Source organism: Trachemys scripta, chromosome 8, assembly GCF_013100865.1.
Source record: "Trachemys scripta elegans isolate TJP31775 chromosome 8, CAS_Tse_1.0, whole genome shotgun sequence".
Taxonomy (NCBI): Eukaryota; Metazoa; Chordata; order Testudines; family Emydidae; genus Trachemys; species Trachemys scripta.
This window is the reverse complement of record NC_048305.1, coordinates 56,219,720-56,238,759: the sequence shown is the minus strand read 5'-3', so window position 1 is coordinate 56,238,759 and position 19,040 is coordinate 56,219,720. Positions and strand designations below refer to the sequence as shown.

The following is a 19,040-nucleotide window of genomic DNA, read 5'->3' as shown; positions in this document are numbered from 1 at the left end:
TGGAAACCAAGGACCAAAGTAAACGTCACTCAGATTTTTTTCCTTCATATTTGCAGAAACTAAAGCAAAAATGTTTAAATTGTATACATCAATATTTTTTTTTTTTTTTTTTTTTTTTTTTTTTTAGATACACTATCTTGGAGGATTTAATTCAATCTTTAAAAATTCTCAAATAATTTAAGGAACATCCATGTATACAAAAAGCTATAAAAATGCCTGGGTGGGATTTAATACTTGAAACTGAAATAGTTTCACCATGGTGAGGGTGGGGGGAAAGAAGACACACCAGTTTTAGTTGAGATACAAAAATAAACACATTGGTCTCCTCAGAAACATAACTTGTTGGGTAGTTGGTTTGTTAAGACGTAAAATAATTTTGGCAGACGACAGAGCCTTGCTATGTGATATATATATATATGGTTCAGTGCAGAGTATGGGAAATTCTTGGTGGAAAAACTGGTGGATAAGCTTAGATTGGGAATTAGGATTGTACAAATCTGGCTACCTTTTCTGTAATATGAAAAATGATACAGTTCAAGGGTCCACACAGGTGTTGTAAATTTCAGCTGCAGGTTTTTAGAACATTGTTCTACTGAATTAATAGAATTGATAAATGTTGGACTTTTGCTCTTGACCTGGCTTTTACTCTAAACATTGTCAATGATGTGATCTGAAATAAGTTTTTTTCCCCTTATATCTGTTAAGTCTGCACAATAAATAGTTTATAAAGTGAAATACTGAATAAACTATATTAGGGATGAGGCTCAAGAAAATAACCCTTCCATGCAAAGTATTAGCATAAGAAAAGTAAGATCAGAGAAATAACTAAACAGGATCACAAAGACAACTTGAAGCCAAATCACCAAGATTTGTTTTAGATGAGAACACAAGAATAGCCATATTGGAGTCAGACCAATGATCCACCTGGTCCAGTATCCTGTCTTCCAACAGTGGCCAATGCCAGATGCTTCAGAGGGAATGAACAGAACAAGCCAGTTATTGAGCAATCCATCCCTGTAGTCCAGTCCCAGCATCTAGCAGTCAATGGCTTATGGCCATCCAGAGCATGGGGTTGTGTCCCTGACCATCTTGGCTAATAACCATTGATGAACCTGTCCTCCGTTAGCTTATCTAATTCTTTTTTGAACCTCATTATAGTTTTGGCTATCACAACCTCCCCAGGCAATGAGTTCCACAGGTTGACTGTGTTGCGTGAAAGGGCCTCTAATTTGAGGAATAGGAATCTATTAAACAATCAGAAATGGGCATTGTGGACTTAGCCCAAATTCTGAGAGAGTTTGAAAATGCATACTTCCATTTTATTAAGTCTGGCAAAGAATGTTTTTGGTTTTTTTTTAATCTGGAAGATACAGGAAGTCTGAAAACCCTTTGTCCAGTGAAAGTGCAGGCTTGACTTTTCTAAAAAGGAGTTCAGATCCGTATGATTTCTAAGGCTGAGTCTATGATAGAGGCTCAGGTAGTGGTATGAGATGAAATAAGTACTAAGGTGGGAGTAAATCGACTTAGGTGTTTTAATTATGTAAGCAATTCTATTTAAAATTTAGGTGTGCTATAAATGATGCTTTGCAGAGGTCGAAAAGATCAAGCATTTTCCTCAATTGTATGGATTAGTTGAGAGAAGTAAAGGTAGATCAAGGTGTGGTCTCTGGCTAGGGTTCTGTAGCTGCCTTTTGATTTTGCAGAAAAAGCAACCACGTGAGAACGATCACAAGCAGATAAGTAGCAGTTCCTCTGGAAGCCTTTCTTCTCCAAATGCTACTGTACAGAGTCCTAAACATGAATGGAAAATCGTTGCTTCTGAAAAGACTTCAAGTAAGTGTCTAGGCTTCTTTTGTTTAGGGTTTTCCCTGTTGCTTGTAATCATAGCATCTGAGCACCTCACATACGTTAATGAATTTCCTTCAATACCCCATGGGCTAAGGAAGTATTGTCCCCATTTTACAGGTAGAGAACCAGGTAAAGTGAATTTCCCACGGTTACTCAGGCCTGTAGCACAGTTGAGATAAAAACCCAGATATTTTGAGGCCAAGGATGGAAAATTTTGGTGAATTGTGAGGAAGGTGGACAAGTGCATTATTTGAGTGAACCATGGAAGTTATTTTGTGCATGGGGTGGGGGGGGGGGGGGGACTTTCTCCTAAAATGTTTTCAGATTTATGGGCTGTTGTTTTTTTTTAGGTAGAATCTTAATTGAGTCATCCAATATAGTGTTTCTGTATAACTGGAGTGAAGTTTGGAGTCTGTAAATCTCAACAGTATTAGTATTAAGGAATCTCCAGACCTGTAAGGGTTAAGTATAGGCTTAAACTTGGAAGCCACTAGTTAGTATTCTAAATATAGAAAAGTTTTTTTTTAAATTGTTTTTCAGGTAATACCTACCTGTGTCTTGCTGTTTTGGATGGTGTGTTCTGTGTGATTTTTCTTCATGGACGTAACAGCCCTCAGAGCTCTCCAACTAGTACTCCACGACTCCTGAAGAGCAGGAGTTTTGAGATTCAACCAGATGACCTTATAGAAAACCCCCTGTCTCCAATGCAGTATGCTCGATCTGGGTTGGGAACAGCAGAACTTAATGGCAAGCTAATAGCTGCAGGTAAAAATACCAATAAAATAATTAAAGCAAAAACTTGTTTGGATTGAACCATGTCTAATATACAGTACCTTCCATAAGTAAGTGATCTGAACAAGGTTAATAGATTCTATGCTAACTTTAATGAAGCTAGTAAACAATGTTTAAGACTTATTTTGATTCCCAGTAAACTCCTTGCATGTGATTTCTTTTGGCTTACTGTTAGGTGGCTATAACAGAGAGGAATGTCTGCGCACAGTAGAGTGCTATGATCCACGAAAGGACCGTTGGACTTTCATTGCACCTATGAGAACACCAAGAGCCAGATTCCAGATGGCAGTTCTAATGGTATGTGCTGTGTAAAGAGCAGATTAAAAAAGCACTTTCTTGTGATGTATAAATACCTTAGTAGATTATTTCGATTGTGTGAGAGAAAGTAAGGATGGGACAAACAGATTTAGATCTAAAATATGCACAAATCCACTCTAAGGTATTCAGAATTTCTAGGATAGTGTTTCAAAAAGAAATATTGCAGCTACACAGGGGCTTTTATGATTTCATGTCCCATCTGCCAAGTGGGATAGTTAGGCCTGGTCTACACTAACCCCCCAATTCAAACTAAGCTACGCAACTTCAGCTACGTGAATAACGTAGCTGAAGTCGACGTACCTTAGTTCGAACTTACCGCGGTTCAGACGCGGCAGGCAGTCGATGGGGAGCACTTCTGGGTTTGATTTATTGTGTCCAGACAAGACGCGATAAATCGAACTCAGAAGTTCGATTGCCTGCCGCCAAACCAGCGCATAAGTATAGACAAGCCCTTAGTGTCTCAGTATTCACAAGCAGCCAGTTCTATAGGTTTGCCAGGAGGGATTTTATTTGATTGTATGGGAATTAGTGAAGAAAGCACAGTATTGTCTAACACTTTCTCAGTTTGACTAATAATTAAATAGAGGGGACTTAATCTGTGTTCATTCAAACATGCTGTGCTGAAAAGAGCTGATCATAGAGACTTCTGGAAACAGTTCTGTCAAGCATTCACATTTTTCTTCATTTGCAGTGTCCTCCTTGGTGGCTCCAGCCTTTGAGGAGGTTGTTCAGCAGTGATAAAGATATTCTTCAATTACAGATGCAGAGATCCCTGACAATATAGAAAGACCATTTTTTTCTTAAAATATAACAAGTTTCAGTAATAAATGCTGATACATCAGTGTTTGATATTTGGTTACATCTCTGGGATTGTATCGTGAAAAAACTGGATTTGTCAGTCCTTAAAAGAAACATACAGGGTCACAGTAAACTACATGATATTTAACTAATAACTTAATTGTTCTTGTATATCGGGATTTTCCCTTGCAATTTCTGTTGCAAGCAGTTGAGTAATTGTAATTAATACCAGTGAACTACTCTGGAACAGAATTAATTTCAATTCACATGTGAAACAGTGGTTGTTTTTTTCTTCCACTTAGGGACAGCTGTATGTTGTAGGGGGGTCAAATGGTCACTCCGATGACTTGAGTTGTGGGGAAATGTATGATCCAGAAATAGATGACTGGACTCCTGTTCCAGAACTGAGAACCAGTCGTTGCAATGCAGGTAATGGCTGTTTTGTGACTGTGGCTGTTTAGTTCCTTACACATTTATTAGATGATAAATCACTTTTATTTGTATACAAACAGGAGTATGTGCTTTGAATGGTAAGCTGTACGTTGTTGGTGGCTCAGATCCTTATGGCCGGAAGGGACTGAAAAATTGTGATGTGTTTGATCCTATAACAAAATCTTGGACAAGCTGTGCTCTACTTAACACTCGTAAGTTTGTTGCGGTGTTTTTAAAGCAGATTTTTAATGTTGCTGCCTATGCGCATATTTTATTTCTAATAAAAAAGGCAGCTGCCATGCACCAGCAAGTCTGTATTGCTAAAATCTTAAGGAGTGATAGGTTTGGTTTTTTTGGGGGGGTCTCGATATAACTAATGGCTTCTGATTTGTAGGTAGACATCAGTCTGCAGTATGTGAGCTAAGTGGATATTTGTATATAATTGGAGGAGCAGAATCCTGGAATTGTCTGAACAGTGTAGAACGTTACAATTCAGAGAATGACACCTGGACTCTAATTGCACCTATGAATGTGGCTAGGCGTGGAGCTGGAGTGGCTGTTCATGATGGTAAGTTTCTAGTCTTTCAGCCAGTTAAGCAAAGGATTGGCAGAGAAAAAAAAAAAAAAATTCCAGATACTTCCTGGGCTTGACTTTCATAAAGGACTTCAGACAATGGAAATTTTATCTAGTGAAATATCATACATTATCTAGATAAACAGCATTCGAACACTAATTGGAAATTACGGAAGTAATTCTGAAATAAGTACAGAAAACAGTTTTGGTAACCAAGGGAGCACAAGTAGTTTGATGGTATTGGGAACACACAAATCCCTTTTCCTAGATTTCAATCTCCCTTCATGTTGAGTGAGTTTTTAATAATTTCTTCACAAATGTGCACAAGTAGTTCATGAAGTAGAGCAGAGATAGGCAACCTGTGGCATGCGTGCCAAAGGTGGCACGCGAGCTGATTTGCAGTAGCACTTACACTGCCCAGGTCCTGGCCACCAGTCTGGGGGACGCTGCATTTAAATTTAATTTTAAATGAAGCTTCTTAAACATTTTAAATTATTTACTTTACATACAACAATACTATATTATAGAGTTACATTAATGTTTTTAGAAGGTCTCTTTCTATATTACTGCCAAGCAAAACCTTAAATCAGAGTGAATAAATGAAGACTCGGCCCACCACTTCTGAAAGGTGGCCAACCCCTGAAGTAGAGGCTTGTGGAATGTAAGCAGTTAAACTTTTATCATTCCCTTTTAAATAGGAAAGCTCTTTGTTGGTGGAGGCTTTGATGGTTCTCGTGCTGTCAGTTGTGTGGAGATGTATGACCCTGCTAAAAATGAATGGAAGATGATGGGAAACATGACTACTCCAAGAAGCAATGCTGGTATTGCAGCTGTAGCAAACACCATTTATGCAGTTGGAGGATTTGATGGCAATGAATTCCTGAATACAGTTGAAATCTACAACCCAGAGTCAAATGAATGGAGCCCATATACAAAAACTTACAAATTTTAACCACTTTAAGTGCCCCAGGCAAACTAACAGGCTTAGTGATGTAATTGTGTTTTAGTAGAGGTATGTGTGAGGGTTGGGAGGGTATAGAAGTTGCCAACAGCAACACAAAGCTTTTGCATATTGCATACTATTAATGTGCTGTATATACTTTTTTTTTTTTTTTTTTTTGGAAAGATGAAGGGTGATTTGTGTATTTTTGGATTTTGTTACTTAGATTTTGGAAATTGATAATATTGCAAGAGAAACTAAGAACTGATTGGGCATATCATTTCAAGAGCTTCCCCCCCCAATGTTTGTTTTGCCAATTTGCACATTTTTTTTCCCCCCCCTTAGAATGTGTGTTTGGGGCAGGAAGAATAGGGTTTTTGGTTATAGGCAGTTGGTTTTTCAGGCTCCCCTCCCTCTCCCGCACCCCAGTAACTGGAACAGTCTGTAACAAGAAGCCTTATTTAACACATACAATGCTTTTTTTTTTAATTAAAGTTGACATGCCTGCCAATACTTAACCTTTTATGATTGCCTTTTTATAACTTTTTATATACACTCAGCAGAATATTACCTGTTGAAGTGAAAGTGGCAGATAGTAGTTATTGAGGCAGAGACAGTCTTGGTGTTCATAGAGATGGAGTGGGATATTTAATTTACCACTGTACATGAGCATCTAACCTTTTTGCCTCTGCTACACTATTGTACTTTAGTATCATTAAATTTGAATGGAGTTTCTGAACATAACTGATTTTTTTTTAAACCATTTTAGCTCCAAATATTTTGACACCTGTCGAAGGTGCTTTCTGTACAGCAGTTTTGTTACCAAGGTTGAGCTAATTTGTAAAACCTGAAGTGTTCATGTTTAGAATATTACCAATGGGTGATGAAAACATTTCTTAAAATGGTATTTATTTTTCTAATAGTGCAAGCTGACAAATGTGCTAGAATAAGACTTGTACTTAATTTGTTCCATAAGTGCTTGGTGTTATGTTTTGATTCATTTTCTCTATTCATATGTAAAAATGTTGGCTGGGATGACTTGGTGTCTAATGTGTAGTGCTGCACATCTAACTTTCTTGGTGCCAAACTTAGCACTTAATGCTTGCTGCTGATGCAAACACATTAAAAGGTACCTTACAGGAAATCCTTGCACCACAGGATTACTATCAAAGTTGTAGTTGTGGCTTTGTTCACAGGTCACTAAGACACTCTTTATTTAAAAGATAAATCATCCTGCAACACAAATGGAAGTGAATCTGCCCCCTAAAAGCAAAATTTTAGGATTTACTAGAACAGTGATACTCAGACCTCAGCAGCCAAATTAGTAATCAACAGTACCCAAAAGAGCCACAGTAATGAGTTCATTGTTTCATTTACTATTTTTCTCACAGCAAAGTGACTGACCAGGTTTTCTACAATTGGTTAATACTGAATTTAATGTGGCTCATTTAGCACTATTCTAAAGCATAGCACTTTCAAATCTAAGTAACGGAAGTTTTTCTAACTACATTTTAAAGTTCTGATCCATATAGCTAAAATTGGTCTAGGCTTAGGTCTAATGTTCTCACAGTGAGCACCACCAGCTTTTGTCAGTCTTACTCCTTTCCAACTCTATACAGCAATGATAGGGCTTGCTACATTTAATCTTAACTACAGAACACTGGACTGAACTAAGCTGGAATAGTTGAGAGGTGGACCCAGAAGTCATAATGCTCAGCTAAGGACAGCCATTAAGCCATATTAAATTAGTTTTAGTAACTGGTCAGAAAATTAGATAGCTCTTAGTAACTTGTAGTAGATCTGGAAAAAAAGGCATGTGTTTTACATACATATACTCTGATGCATTCCTGACAAGTCATCAAGTTTTACTGCTGCCTTGAAGAATGAAATTGTCTGTTTGAGGACAACAGCATTGACAGTATGTCAAACAATCCTGTTTGGGTTTTTTTTAGCCCAAGCATACTAAGTACACATTAGAACAATCAGAATGGGGCAGCACGGTATTTTTAAAAACCATTATTTTTCTGCAATTGAGGGCCTGTACTGTAGCAGCTTCTGAGACATTTGTGAATTCAGTACATAGAATGAGATACAAGAACACGAACAAAAGAAATGTTCCCCCTGAGTTTGCTTGGAGTGAGTGAACACATTTGCATCTACATAGTAAAGAGAGGACTGTTCAAAATAGCACAATTTATTAAGGAATTAAACTTCAATTAGTTACACTTCCAGTAAAGCTGTTACAAGTCAAGAATATATTTAAAAAAAAATCAGTGATACAGTTTTACAAGTATGTCTGGTCTCTGTACAAGCAAATAGACAGGTAGTATTAAAGGCCAGAAGTATTGTAAATAGCTGTTAAGTCAGTTTCAAGAAACAAGTTATAATTACATTCCAACAGCAACATGTGCAACTTGAACAGCAGCAAGGGAAATCATTTGACAGTGCCCTGCAGTAGAAAAGAAGTTCCTTTCTATATATATATATAGAGAGAGAGAGGTTGAAAAGGTAGGTGTGTTTTGGTTTGGGGTTTTTTTTAAGATGACTTCTAGGTGAAAACCACCCAAATTTCTACTGTAAAGGAAAGGACAAATAGAATTACTAACTCACTGATGGGTAAATAAAACCAGTTAATTTAGACAGGAAGCAATTTTTAGGCAGTTTTACTTGTTAGTACCTGTTTAACTCACATACCTTTTAGGAAACACTAAGATCTCACCTGCACCACCTTTGCTTAAATTAAGGATAGGAAATTCTCAGAACCAATCAGACCAGTACATACAGGAAAGGGTTAACTTGATCATTGAACTGGAGGAGGGCAGAACTTTTAAACTATTTTTCACCTGTCATCTTTTAGGCAGACCAAAAAAAAATTCTCTCCTCTGGCTTGGACTTAAAGGTATTTGAATCTCTTAAATTTTACACCACACTTTGTTTTCTTGCTTTTTGGTTGTCAGAAGGGAAGTGTTTACAGGGTAGTCTTCTATACAAAAACACTGGCTATTTATTTTTTGCACTTTAAAAGTAGTCCAAACAGATATATGCTAAGTATCCTAGTGGCAACATCTAGGATTGTGCTCATCTCTGGAAGATGAGATTTAATGCAAATGCCAACAATTAATGCTGCTGGTGGATTCCTGGTGCTAGCTGAATGGGGGAAAAATAATTCAGGAAGTAGATTCAAGTGTAAGTTAAACAGCACTGAGAAAAACTGGACTAGATTGTGGTTGCTCTCCTGACAAAGTTCCCCATTTTATTTTATTTTATTTTTTTAAAAGAGTACAATTTAAGGAGGGGGAAGCTCAAGGGGAGAACAGTGTAGATCAAAACCTGAAGTTGACTGTAGTATCATAACCAGCCCCTATTTTTGGCCTCCATATGGACAGATGCATTGCACTGTGTAATAGTGTATTCCAGCTGTGCCAGCTGGCAACATCCAACTGTTAACCTCTCTCTAGAAGGAAAAGAAAAGATGTATATTAAACCAACCCGTCAGCAGACAATAACTTTTTAATATGAAAAAATAGACATTTTATAAGGTTTTAATTTTTAGATGTAACATGGTATTTTCAGAGGGTGTGCACCCAATCTTTCTGAACAGTGGGAGTGGAGGACACCTGACATCTGCCAAAAGTGCCATCCTTATTACTACTTGAAAGATTAAGACAATATGTAGATAATTAGTGAGTTTCAAACTAAGCCAACTATTCCCATCCCCAGCTGCATGCTGCAAGAACAAAATTCAGTATCAGCATATTTATAGAATTAATGTTTACCTAGACAGTTATGTACATGGAATAAAGTTGCCAAATGTATACAATTGAAACTTACAGATTTTATTTTAAAAGCTCTTTTCCACCGAAGCTGTTTTTGAATGAAAACAATTTGTGTAAATTCCACAAGTCACCTTTTCCTTTAGTGTGTCTTTTCCCAATTTTTTTTAAGATTGCCTCATAACAGCCCCATTTCCACAAGGAATTTAAAATTAAGGGCTTAAATATGTGAGCAATCTCAGACTTCAGGGAGACTACTTCTATGCATGAAGTTAGGCTCTAATTCAGCTAAGTACTGTGCCTATTTTCTGTTTTCCCACAGTAAACATCTTCATTTTTATGGTAACCTCATCTGAGATCATTGGAAAGGTGATCATTATATGGCCCTGATGCTCAGCTGCAGCAAAAGAGCATACAGTGGAACTTAGCTGCCTATCCACTGGAGCTGGTGTTCTAAAACTTCATTGCACCGTGACCCCCCACCCCCTTCTGACAACAAAAGTTACTTCATGACCCCAGGAGGGGGGACCGAAGCCTGAGCCTGCCCTAGTGCCTTGGGTGGGGAGTCAAAATCTGATCCCCTCTGCTATGTGGGGGTCCAAAGCTAAAGCTCAAGGTCTTCAGACCTAGGCAGGGGGCCAGTAACCTGAGCCCTGTTGTGCAGGGCTGAAGCTCTTACAGGGCTGAAGCTCCATGCGCCAGCAAGTCTAAGCCCTAGTGACCCCATTCAAAGGGGGTTGCGACCCACAGTTTGAGAACTGCTGCACTAGAGCTAGAAGTCGTCCTGTTGCACTGATGCTACAGACAAAGCTGTGACCTTATTTTGCCCTCTCCCTCAGTCTAGAAAATAAGGGGGGTGTACTTTCTCAAATTAGGCATTTAACTTCCATGGGATTCTGTTAGTACAATCATTAACATTTAGTTGTTTAGACATGGCTTAATACTGCTCATTCAGAGTATAGGCACTGTATGACTTATACTGTGTTTCTGAACAGGAATCCTGAGGACCCCCTTGTTCTAGTGTTAACCAATGATCATTCAAAATGTATTTTGTTTCACTTTTATTTTGTTTAATTGTAGTTCATGTAGATTAAAGAGGACCCAGTTATACCTCCTTAACAGTACACAAGCAATACATACAGTGGGGCAACTGGTGTAAATTGTAGAAGTTCCATTGAATCCACTGGAGCTCTGTCAGTTTACAGCAGTTGAGGATCTGCTCCAATGGGTATCATTAAACCCTAACCATTACCCAGGTACCTGCAGTAATCAGAGTAACTTCTATTTTAAACAACACACTGAGTATGTAGAGTGGTAACTGCTGAGTTTTAATTTAAAATGGTATCCATTGCAGATTTTCACACACAAGCCTTTCAAACTATGAGTAGACCCTTGTCTGAGAAAGGTAGTCCATTTTTAGAGAGAGAATAAATAAATAAATAAAGCCACCTTCCAAATTGCCTGATTTCCAATTTTTTTTTTAAAGTCTGAAAACATTTGTTGTGTGTTTTTTTGTTGTTGTTTTTTTTTTTTAAAAAACACCCCAAAACAACGAGTTTCATAGTTTTTACTGAGCTAGCCTCTGCCCCTCCACCCCCAGGGTTTCACAAAACCACACAGAGATGCTCTTAAACTTTACCATTTGAACAGCTAAACCTTTTCTAAGGCAGCTAGCTATTTTGCTAGATCTGACATCTGTATGTTTTAAGATTTCTTTCTAACTTGAGCTTGTGTTGGATATTAAGTGGTAGAATTCTTTTTAGCTTCAAGTCACCATTACAGCTGGCAAATACGGAAACAAAAACCCCACAGTACATTCAAAATATACTTTGCTGCAGTATTGGAAGCAAATTAAGACTCAAAGCAAATTAAAATATACTAGAGACCTATTACTATAAATCTTCTAAAATAAGGGTCACATGTAAATTATATACAAATCTCCCTGTGGTACCCACCATACCACACAGCATTCAAGCACCACCCCTACCTTCAAATAGGTCTCAGTCGCTCTAGCTGTTGTCCATGAAGCTATTTTGACTTATTACCTTGGCTTTGCCATAGTGTTGAAAAAATATCTAAGTAATAGTTTGACAAAACAATTTACAAGAGGAGTTTTATCATGAAGTATGCTGCAATTAGCACTGAATCTCTCATATCTACATCCATTACAATTACGTGCAGCATTAAAAACCTAACACCTATTGGCATTACAGTCCCAATACCACCATCTACCCAGGCAACACTTGCTATGAATTTAGTGTGCATTTTGCCCAAGGAAGGATTTCAGCAGTACGTCCTTGATAATGCCAAGGGGTGCTAACACATAGATAATGTAATGCCTCTGAAAAGCAGAGCGGAAAGAGTCTGGCAAAAAAGTCAAACTTTCACAAGATTCACAAGTAATGCTGAGATGGTCCAAAACTATTGCTAGTCCTACCATTCAGTCAAGACACCATCTGTATTTGAACGGTTAGGTTTTTATATCAACACTTTGCTCAGCTATTGAGGCTTTTTCTAGCTACAGAAATACATTCCTTCCATCTGTTTGTGAATTGATATTTTATAGCTATTTAAATAATGTCACTTAGTGTCATGCCAGAAGTGGCTCCACTGCTGTCAGTGGATGAAGTTCTCACTGGTTTATAAACTGAGCAATCAGTTTGGTAATGATGGCAGTATATACATTTCAAATATCATTAATGAAGGAAAGAGAGCCTTTGGAGACAGTCTAACTAATACTTATATCTGGACTAAGTCAACGCAGTACTTAAATAACTAAATATCCTGAGAATCTATTATTTTGTCACAAGAGAACCTTGGGGATGGAGGTTGTTTTTGCTCTCCCCGCTCCCCCCCTTTAAAAAGCATTTTATTTCACTTTACTATGCAAAAGAAGCTATTGTAAGGTACCTTTAACACACACATTTATTGCATAATTGTTACAAGCTGTCTGCCTAGCCAGAGGTCTGGACATGACCAAAACTATGGAATTCCACAGCCAACATCAGACTGATTACATAGAATCACTGAAAGCCTGGATATCACTACCCTGAAAGATTCTTGCTATGGAAATAGCACAAAATTCTAATGGCCCAATTACTAGCCATAAAATAAATAAATACAATTACTAGATATAAAACAGAAACAGTAAGAGTCATGCAACAATTAACCAAGTACAAAGGGCAAAAGCATGCTTTTGGTTAACGATAGTGACATCTATGGGGGTCCATATTTATATTTTGTTAATGACTTCCATGTCCAGGACAAAGAATCACATGAGTAGGTCCACTGATTTAATTGGGACTACCTGCATGAGTAAGGATTTAAGTGATTATGGGTTTTACATTCAAGCGCCCAAATCTGCTAAAGTATCAGTCAAAACAAGATTGTTCTAATTGCTTTTCAAATCCCCAGTACAGTTTTCCAGTGTTGGAGAATACATTTCTACCTCATACCATATAGTTACAATAAAGATTCCAGAAGCAGAACTTGGCTGCTATGTCACCTCTGCATTATCCAAGGTAATAAAACTCAATTTTAATCAGCAGATAAGAACAGAAGAGCAGAGAAGATCAATAGTAAAAGTTTTGTTTTGTAAACAGTCACTTTCACAATCATTCCCGCGCACTTCTATAATACCCAATACATAATCACCGCACATTAAAGGCTCCGTAGCAGAAATATACCTTTTTCCATTTTACATCTACACCTGACCATTGTTCTGAAAATGCCAGTGGCTCTGGGCTTTTCCCTACCTCATTGCAAGAGCAGGAAGCATTAACAGAGCATGCTGGCTTTGCCAAGTACCAAAAATACCTGTCTGCTTGAATTAAGCATTGTGTGTGCAAGGCAGCAATGTAAAAACACTGGAGATCATTAATCTCAATCCTTTTTAAACACAGGTTATAATTATTCATTTAGGGAAAAAATGAGGCAAATTCTTATGCAAATATTACAGTAGGATTAAGTTAATGCAGTGGGCATTTGCCTGGGTAAAGAGTAAGAGACAGACCCTCTAGGTCCTTTGGCTCTTTATCTGTTAAGCTTCTTTATTCACAGCAAGTTTTAAATTAAGCAGCGGTATCACACCAGTTTACTTTGTAGCTATGCATTTCAGTTACAGCACAAGTTTCCTCCAACATAACCCACATTGCTGATGCTTGCTTGTGCTTTTTAATGAGAGTGGTGGGTGTTGTGAGGGGAAAACATTTTTTGGCTAACTCTGTCAAGATCACCTAGGACCACAGATATTGAACATAGAGCCCAGTCCTGTAACCCTAATTCACACAAGTAATCACACTCACTGGAATCAGTGTGTGCCTGGAAATAAATAGGACAGGGGTTTGGACTCCTCAGGGGGTCATGAGGTTATTACATGGGGGGGTCGCGAGCTTCAGCCTCCACCCCAAACCCCGCTTTGCCTCGAGCATTTCTAATGGTGTTAAATATATAAAAAAGTGTTTTTAATTTATAGGGGGGGGGTCGCATGCAGAGGATTGCTATGTGGAAGGGGTCACCAGTACAAAAGTTTGAGAACCACTAAAATAGGACAATTTGCACAAGTAACGACTACTAATGCAATTAAGAGTTGTAGGATCAAGCCTTTACTTTGAGCTGCAAGTTTAAACTAAATGCTTTCATGCAGCCTGAGGAAACCGTGATTGAGTCAGTTGCAGATGTAAGACTAAAATGACTAAATTATTTAATAGAAATTCAGTTATTTGCTCTAGGCAAGAGTGCATTTTTATTGTATCTGCAATTATACTTATTTTGCATTTAGAGTTTTGTTAGGCAATAACGATCTAAACATTAAGGATCTAAAGCTGGTTAAATGCAATTTCAGTAATTTCTTTGTCCCCACTCCCAACCCATTTTGGGCATTTATTTTTTTTTACCAAGAAACATTTTAAAATGGATCCACTAAAATATTTTATGATACAGGACTTAGGGACATTAAACAGCCTACTCACATGAGCACACTACAGGTCTGTTCCCTTAAATAACACTTCAAACCAGGTGCTGCATAGTTTACATACACATTATTTCTCTTCATCAGGGTGAATATTATATGTCAATACAGCCCACTAGCTAGGTTTTCTGTTAGGGTATTTTTTTCCCCTGCTTTATTGATCACATAATAGGTTAGAATTTTAACAATCCAGCAAATGGAAGCAAAAAAGTGTTCCCATACCTGAAATCCATGCATTCTTATTTTATAGTTTTTGTTCTAACGAATAAAATAAATTTGGTCATTTGCCCAAGGACTAGGGGAAAAGAAAATCCCATCCATGAAAGCTAAATCATTCAAATGCATGATGCAACTTCTGGGAATAATTTACAGCAGTGACAGCATAATGCATGAAGACATTCTAATTACCAACTATAGTTGTGTTGCAACCCACTTGCAACACAACTGTTAGAAACTGCCTGATTATGTCCCTCTGCCCTTCTATACACTTGTGGTGGCAGGTAATATAAGTGTAGCTACATGCGTACTTTCCACTGTGGCTATATCCACACTGCAATACATAGCTACACGTGGCAGTGAACGACTTCTTCAGCAGGGAAAGGCTCTGGCAGTGGAGATCTGCAGGAGAATTTCACTGCAGCAGAGAAAGGCTCCAGTAGCAGGGAGCTGCCAGTGCCTTTCCCTGCTGCTGGAGCCTTTCACTGCAGCAGGGAAAGGCTCAGAAGTGGGGAGGCAGCAGGATGCTCCACTGCTAAAAATAGCAGGGTAGATGTTGGAGTCATGGCCTGGGCATTAAGATAGATATAGATATAGATATATATACACACACACACACGTACGTATATATATGTACATACACACACACACACACACACACACACACCCACCCCTAAAGTTCTGGCATGTCTTTGTTCGCCTAAGCAGTGCACCACTGTCTTCATTGCTATTTATAACCATGCTGGGGGGTCATGCAGTCATACATACTCGACATAATGCTGTAAGTGCACACAGCCTTACAGACATTTTCCTCCACTTATCTAGCCCAATAATACAACTTACTAATGACATGGGGCAGGTCTTTTTACAAAGTTAACTAGTAAACAATACCAATACCAATTATGAACTTGGAAAGCAATTAGAATGATTTTGACAATACAGTCTAATAAGATATTCCTTAGAAACAAGCTCAGGAAAATATCTGCAGCTCAAACACAAATATTTAATTTCCTTCCGACTTAATTAAAATTCTGCCTAAGATATTGTAGTGCCAATTGATTAGTAGCTAGACAAGATGAACATGAAAGGCAAGATTTAACATCCAGGCTCTCTTACACTAACAAAGAAGTAGTGCAAGAGAATATAAATTCTGTCTGGGTCTATCGATTTATAGTAGTTACATCCAATTCTCAATGGACCAATAGGGATTGTTTTTACATCTCCTTATCGCAAGAGGGAGCCTGATAGCATTAGCATTTTTATAGCATGTTGTCTTGTCATCACAGCTCAGAACATGGCTGCTGCTGCTGCTGTCAGGAAGCTCAAATACATCCCTTTTCTACTTGTGAAAAAGGGGCTAGGACAAAGGAGATGCACAGAAGATACTGAAAATAGGCTCTGGGTGTACCAGTTAAAGATCACCATTCCTGACTCAGAAGTGTCTTTGCCTCTCCTGTCATGCATGAGTTTGTAAATAATATTGCCAGTGGCTCCACGATTTCTTCAGCTAGTTCCTTCCATAACCTCAGGTGAATAGCATCCGGCCCTATTCAAATTGGTCAAAAAAATCTGAGGTGTTCTTTACTTATCCCGATCTGCATCCCTTCCCCTTTGTCTATGGCAACTTCTCACAAAAAAAAAAACAAAAAAACATGTGACCGGACAACTAGCGAAGACTGAAGCAAAATAGGCATTGAGCAGCTCCGCCTTCCTATCATCTTCTGTTACCAACTCACCTTCTCCATTGAGCAATGGACCCAGACCTTCCTTGATCTTTCTTTTTTGGCTGATGTATTTGAAGAACCGCTTCTTGTTGTCTGTAAGATTTGTTGCCAGCTGTAACTCATTCTTTATCTTGCCTTTCCTGATTTTGTCCCTACACAAGCACGCTATTCCCATGTATACTTCCTTTGTGACATGCCCCTCTTTCCATTTCCTTGTATGTATCCCTTTTGGTTTTTAGATAGTTAAAAAGCTCCTTGCGCAGCCACATTGGCCTCTTGGGGCTCTTCTTATTCTTCCTCGGTGTCAGAATAGCTTGATTTTGAGCCTCTAATATTACATTTTAAGAACTGCCAGCCCCATTGTCATGGTCAAGCCTATACTCCCCAAGCTAATATTCTCTTAGTCTAGACAGGGCCAAAGACTCATGGACCGAATAATTTTAATGTAATAATAATCCCCCCCCCCCTTGGGGTTTACACCAAATTGTCAATTAGTCAATCCATATAACCCCCCTCACAAAAACAGTATCTCCTCTCAACTCTGAAAACTCTAACAAGATATCCTAAATTAACACCCAATACAATACCATACCATTGTCCAAATATTAGCTACCATCACAACTACACAATACTACCCTCTCTATCACACTCACTTGCAATCCAACAATGCTATTGCCCTCAATGAACACATTCCAGAACTGAAAAATGGGAAAAGGGCAGGAAGAGGTGGAGCTTTCAGACAAATTCCCTGACAAGCTGCGCTCTTCTACTGAAACAGCTTCTCTGTGTGATAAACTTTCCACAGTTCACCACATAGGGAGCTCTACTATGATTAACTATGGATGGTTTATCAGGCCCTGACTCCATCAGCCAGCTTTATTTGGTTAGAGAGACAAGAAACTGTACTGGGAGAGAGGCTGATCAGACAGCAGGGAGCACTGCTCCGCAGTCCTTGGCTTTCCTGCTTTCTCCAGCCCTCTGACCATGACTCAGGCCTTGGCTACACTTGCAGCTGTACAGTGCTGTGAGTTAAGCCTGTCTTCGTACAGCTGAGTAGGGAAAGCGCTGCAGTCTGTCCACACTGACAGCTGCCAGTGCACTGTCGTGGCAACATTTGCAGCGGCATTGAGAGTGGTGCATTATGGGTTCAAGTGGCTGCAATGTGCTTTTCAAAAGGGGTGGGGGGAGTGTGACAGGGAGCATGGGGGGAGAGAGAGCGGATTTTTGGAGTGCCAACACTGTCAGCACCCTGCCTTGCAAGTTCCGACCCCCCTCCCTCCTCCACCCCTCTCTCACTCACTGAAAGCAAACAGCAGCTGTTTGTTTTTTTCTCACAGACCAGATAAGCCACCGCTGGCCGAAACGGACCTCAGCCCCCCTCTCTCCCCAAGCACCGCCTCTCTCTTCAAGCAAACATTAGCTGTGGGTGTTCCAAAGGGAGCCCCCCCGCCTGCCTCTACTCATTCAAAGCAAACAGTAGCTGTGCTTGTTTTTTTGATAAGCAGCTCCCGGAGCGTCTGGAGGCATCACAACAAAACAAGGAGAGGAACCTTCACTTAAAAGAATTATGGGGAGTTTCCGGAGGTCAATCACTGCGTAATAAGGTTACTCCCCATTTACACTGGAGCACCAGCGTCTCAGCCACTCCGCACCAGGTGTTAATCCTCTCGGGGAGGTGGAGTACCTGCAGCGCTGTAGCCACGGAGATACAGCGCTGTAAGTGTCTTGCCAGTGTGGACGGGGAGTGAGTTACAGCACTGTGGGCAGCTTTATTGCGCTGTAACTCTCAAGTGTGGCCAAGGCCTCATTCAATGATGGTCAAGGGGAATTTGTTAGAAAAGCTGCCCAAATAGTAGAACTAGGTGTATACCCCTTTCCCACCCAGTCTCCTTTATCCCCATATCCCAGCCTCTAACACAGAGGGCAAGGAGGGGAAGATGAGAAGAGGAAATACGCAGACAAGAGCCCTTGACAAAAAAAAGCCCTGAAGCAGTTTCTTTGATTAACATCCCAAGTTTCAGAGAAGCTCTGATCAGACAAATCATGACACGTTCAATAAGACTGGAACTCCAACAAGCAAACTTCAGACTGTCACCAGGAGGTTGGTGGTAGTGGGGCAGGTGGTCATGAATGGTAGGGTTACCATTCGTCCGGATTCCCCCAGACATGTCCGGCTTTTCTCAGTTAAAAATAGTGTCCGGGGGGGAATTTGTAAATGTCCGGACTTCCCCCCCATGCAGAGTGCGCACGGCTGACAGGCAGCCGGCCGGATGGTACCACTTGCATGGGGCTCCAGCAGTCAGAGAGAGCCCCTCCTCTGCAGCCGAGATCACTCCCCTCCTCTCTCTCCCTCCCTCCCTCTCCCTGCATTCGCAGCCGGCCAGCCGTTAGCAACAGACCTCCGGCAGTCTGGAGCTCCTCCCCCTGCCCAGCGCGCCGCTCCGCAGCGCTCTGCGAGGGCAGGAACCGGACTATGCGCTCCGTGGGGGAGCGCGGCACCATGTCGGGCTGCGCATGCGGCCCGACACACTGTTCTGAGCGGCATGCTAAGGGGGCCAGGAGGTCGGAGAAGGGGCAGGGAGGTTCTGGAGGGGGCAGTCAAGAGACAGGGAGCAGGGGGAGGGTTGGATGGGTCGGGAGTTCGGGGGGGGGGGTC

General features: G+C 39.9%; 2 protein-coding genes across 8 annotated transcripts in view; one reads left to right on the top strand and one right to left on the bottom strand.

The window, feature by feature from the left end:
• IVNS1ABP (influenza virus NS1A binding protein) overlaps window positions 1-6,873 on the top strand; it is a 143,514-nt gene extending 136,641 nt beyond the window's left edge. For all 3 annotated transcript variants that reach the window (XM_034780373.1, XM_034780372.1, XM_034780374.1), the window contains 7 exons: window positions 1,704-1,833; window positions 2,389-2,613; window positions 2,816-2,937; window positions 4,059-4,185; window positions 4,269-4,400; window positions 4,583-4,756; window positions 5,461-6,873. In XM_034780373.1, the coding sequence (XP_034636264.1) occupies window positions 1,704-1,833; window positions 2,389-2,613; window positions 2,816-2,937; window positions 4,059-4,185; window positions 4,269-4,400; window positions 4,583-4,756; window positions 5,461-5,714 (1,164 nt within the window). In that variant the 3' untranslated portion in view covers window positions 5,715-6,873. The remainder of the gene's footprint in view (window positions 1-1,703; window positions 1,834-2,388; window positions 2,614-2,815; window positions 2,938-4,058; window positions 4,186-4,268; window positions 4,401-4,582; window positions 4,757-5,460) is intronic.
• Window positions 6,874-7,875: 1,002 nt separating this feature from the next.
• SWT1 (SWT1 RNA endoribonuclease homolog) overlaps window positions 7,876-19,040 on the bottom strand; it is an 89,372-nt gene continuing 78,207 nt past the window's right edge. For all 5 annotated transcript variants that reach the window (XM_034780367.1, XM_034780366.1, XM_034780370.1 and 2 more), the window contains one exon: window positions 7,876-9,156. In XM_034780367.1, coding sequence (XP_034636258.1) covers window positions 9,051-9,156 — 106 coding nt within the window. In that variant the 3' untranslated portion in view covers window positions 7,876-9,050. The remainder of the gene's footprint in view (window positions 9,157-19,040) is intronic.